The 3,086-nt window shown below is 36.0% G+C and overlaps 1 protein-coding gene across 3 annotated transcripts; it reads right to left on the reverse strand.

The window, feature by feature from the left end:
* Nucleotides 1–277: 277 nt before the first annotated feature.
* LOC119660369 lies at nt 278–2,386 on the reverse strand. 3 transcript variants are annotated; one of them, XM_038068905.1, is made up of 4 exons: nt 2,197–2,386; nt 1,715–1,833; nt 1,546–1,646; nt 278–1,478 (listed from the first exon to the last, which is right to left on the reverse strand). In XM_038068905.1, exon 4 carries the CDS (start codon nt 1,434–1,436, stop codon nt 750–752), a length of 687 nt encoding a protein of 228 aa, XP_037924833.1. In that variant the 5' UTR covers nt 1,437–1,478; nt 1,546–1,646; nt 1,715–1,833; nt 2,197–2,386; the 3' UTR covers nt 278–749. The 3 variants fall into 3 exon arrangements, with proteins under 3 accessions (XP_037924833.1, XP_037924824.1, XP_037924816.1); XM_038068896.1 differs by having other exon boundaries at nt 1,715–1,836; XM_038068888.1 differs by lacking the exon at nt 1,715–1,833 and having other exon boundaries at nt 2,197–2,385.
* Nucleotides 2,387–3,086: the final 700 nt, after the last annotated feature.

Below are 3,086 nucleotides of genomic sequence, written 5' to 3' on the forward strand. Positions count from 1 at the left end.
GATTGAGTAGTTTCGAAAAAGTGATTTACCCCAAAAAAAAAATTTTTAAACGAAACAATGATCTTTTTTCTAAATATCTCAAAAAATAAAGATGATAGCGAAAAACTGCTGACTTAATATTTTAGCGATGAAAAGGCCACATTTTTGTACTTTAGTATTTTTTCACTATCTTTACAATTTTTTGAGTTTTTTTGGGGTTGAACTAAACTGGACTAAAAGGCAAAATGAACATTCATTTACCAGCCATTCCTTTTGATTTCGGACGAAAACGCTTAAATGATGTCTGGAAATAAATTTTATTAAATCATGTGAAAATACAGATTTCACTTTTTCTTAACTAATAAAATAGCTTACATGGTATTTTAAGTAAAGCTATAGATACGGAAATTGTGCCCAATGATTTGAGCACCTCCATAACGTAAATTACTGGTTTTATTGTTTTACGTTGCACAAGGTTCCTATAATAAAATTTTATTTTACATGCATTTCAATAATATCACAAACAAATAAAAACGAACTTAAAATTCGAAACTAAATCCTTCCAAATTTTTTAAAATTTGTAGAAAAAAAATAAGACAGTCGAAATGATTGGAACATACAACTCAACAGAGTTCCATTTTCTTGAAAAAAATTGTATAGTAACGAATAAACAATGATTTCACTTTCCGAAACAAAAAGCACAATTTAAAAAACGTGATGCCTGCCGTTGTAGGGAAATACCGAAATACTAGTAGTCAAAAAGGTAAAAATTAAAGTGCCTTAGTGCCTACGAATCGAAAACCACCATAAACTCTGTTATTCCATATTTCATGGAGAGTTCGAACCCGTTCAGCGAATTCTATGTCCTCCATAGTGATGATTGGCTTCTGTGGACAGTATTTAACTGTATGGGCTTTGTCGCCAGTTGCACCACAAATAGGACATCGGAAAGTTCGCAAAATCGGACAAGTCACTTTGCCTGTGAAGTCACGTACCGCATGGCCACGAACAAGTTCGGCAGGTTCATTATTGTTTTTACAGAATACGCATTCCATTGATTGACGCGGAAGTTTCCGCAACATCCGTTTGGATTTCTCAACTGATGTTCTACCAGTTTGTGCTGACGATGAATTCGTTAGTTTCGTTGAGTCAAGCATGAATCGAAGGTACCCTGATTCATTTCCACAAGGGCATTCATTCCCACAACGGCAGGTTGTACGTGGCCGATTGCTCTTGTTGATAGGCGTTGAATAATTCCTTGATGAAGTGAATGGATTATGATGCACACTACGCCCATTCGCAGCGAATTCGGCCATTACTGCATTTATATCTTCTGGGATTCTGGGTTTCTCAGTAGAACCGACAACATTGCTGGCAAACGTGACGAGACTCTGGCAGATCCCACTTTCTTCAGGTCGTACGAGCTGGAACTTACAAGTTTGTCGACCTCCACACATTTTTACTGATGCTTTTCCTTTCCAAATTTGAACTGCTTACGCCTGAAAATAAATGATCACAATATTAAATATAGATATTAGGCAAGGAAAGATTGATTTATAAGCCAACCTGAGTTTGTACGGTATCGAACCGGATATGTGTATGGCCAATAAATACAATGAGTAAGCCACCTTATCACAACCAGGTACTTGTTGTAAACCGCAATGGATCTGGGAAGTAGGAATAATTTCAATCAATAAGGAAAAATGTTTTGGGCACAAGATATGGTTCGTGTTACTTCGTATTATCTTGCTGAATTCAAACACAGGTTCTGTTTAATGCTTCGGTCAACGTGGGAACGATCAGCCCTCCTTTTGAATTGAAATTATCAAGTGCATGACATTGGAATTAGTTCATCTTCTAGGAGGAAACGAGGAAATCAAATTGACAACATATCAATGACCTTGACTCCAACAGAATCGACCCTACACCTGTTGAACTTTGGTTCAATTTACACTTGATACCGTTGGGAACAAATCCTTCAAACTAGAACAAGAACTCTTGAGTTTATCAGTGAACGACACATGACCGTTTTTAAGGACTAGTTTTAGAAAACAAAAACGCAGAGGAAAACTGCCGAGAAAGCCGACGAAATGCCTAGGACAACAGTTAGGAACTAATAGAAAACTTTGAGGTCCGGTAGCAAACATCCAACAACTTAGGCCCAATTTTGCAGTTCAATTAAAAATCGTTTGGCACGAGAAAATATTTCAAGCTCACCCAATAAAAACACCTATGATGGACCAAACGAACACTACACTGGACAACCCAAAACCAGGATAACCCTTCTCACTATTTGAAATGATCAACGAAACTATTGAGAAATGGATCCCTCACTCTCTTATATGCCCTTATTTTACATTTTTATGGTAAAATTCGCACAATTTCTTTGTGTGGTAGTAAAAACAAATAGAACAAAAGTAAAAGTAATAAGAAGAATTGAGAGACCGTTTGAAAAGGTCCGATTCCAAAAAAACTAGAAAAATTTTATGACTTCATGGGATTGCGGAAAAGTTGAGTTAACCTCCCAGCAACGTCCATGCACGGGTGAATCCGTCTCATTATTATCAATTAGCTTGGGAAACAAAGGGTGTTAAAAGGTTAAACGGGTTGCGTAGATCTACATTTTATTGCGACGTTTGAAATTTTCTCGGGCCACCTGAGTAAACAGATGGGCGTGGCGATCAGTGATTTGCATACATAGGATTTTTGAAAATTCAAAATTTTTAGATGTATTGAGCTCTTTGAAAGGAGTTTACTGATAAGGAATTGAATATTTTGACAATTACATGTATGGTGCCTTCAGCTAAAAGAGAAAAGAAGAGAAAATCACGACAAATCAGTATTTCTTTTTAATTGTACTGAAATTTTCCTATGATAGCGGAGTTACTTCCCAGAGCTCTATTTGCATAATATGTGTTGCATATTGCAATATCGCTACGTACATATGTAGTGTTGTTGGTAGCTTAGTATGGATTGATTCAAGGCCGATCTTAGGAATTTTAATTAATCACCAAATTATTGTACATAAGTTTTTATATAAAGTGTATGTGAATTGCTACATATGGACTATAAAATAGCAACCAGTACCTTAATTCAAATTCACTCTG

The sequence above is a fragment of the Hermetia illucens genome, chromosome 1 (genome assembly GCF_905115235.1).
Source record: "Hermetia illucens chromosome 1, iHerIll2.2.curated.20191125, whole genome shotgun sequence".
NCBI lineage: Eukaryota > Metazoa > Arthropoda > Insecta > Diptera > Stratiomyidae > Hermetia > Hermetia illucens.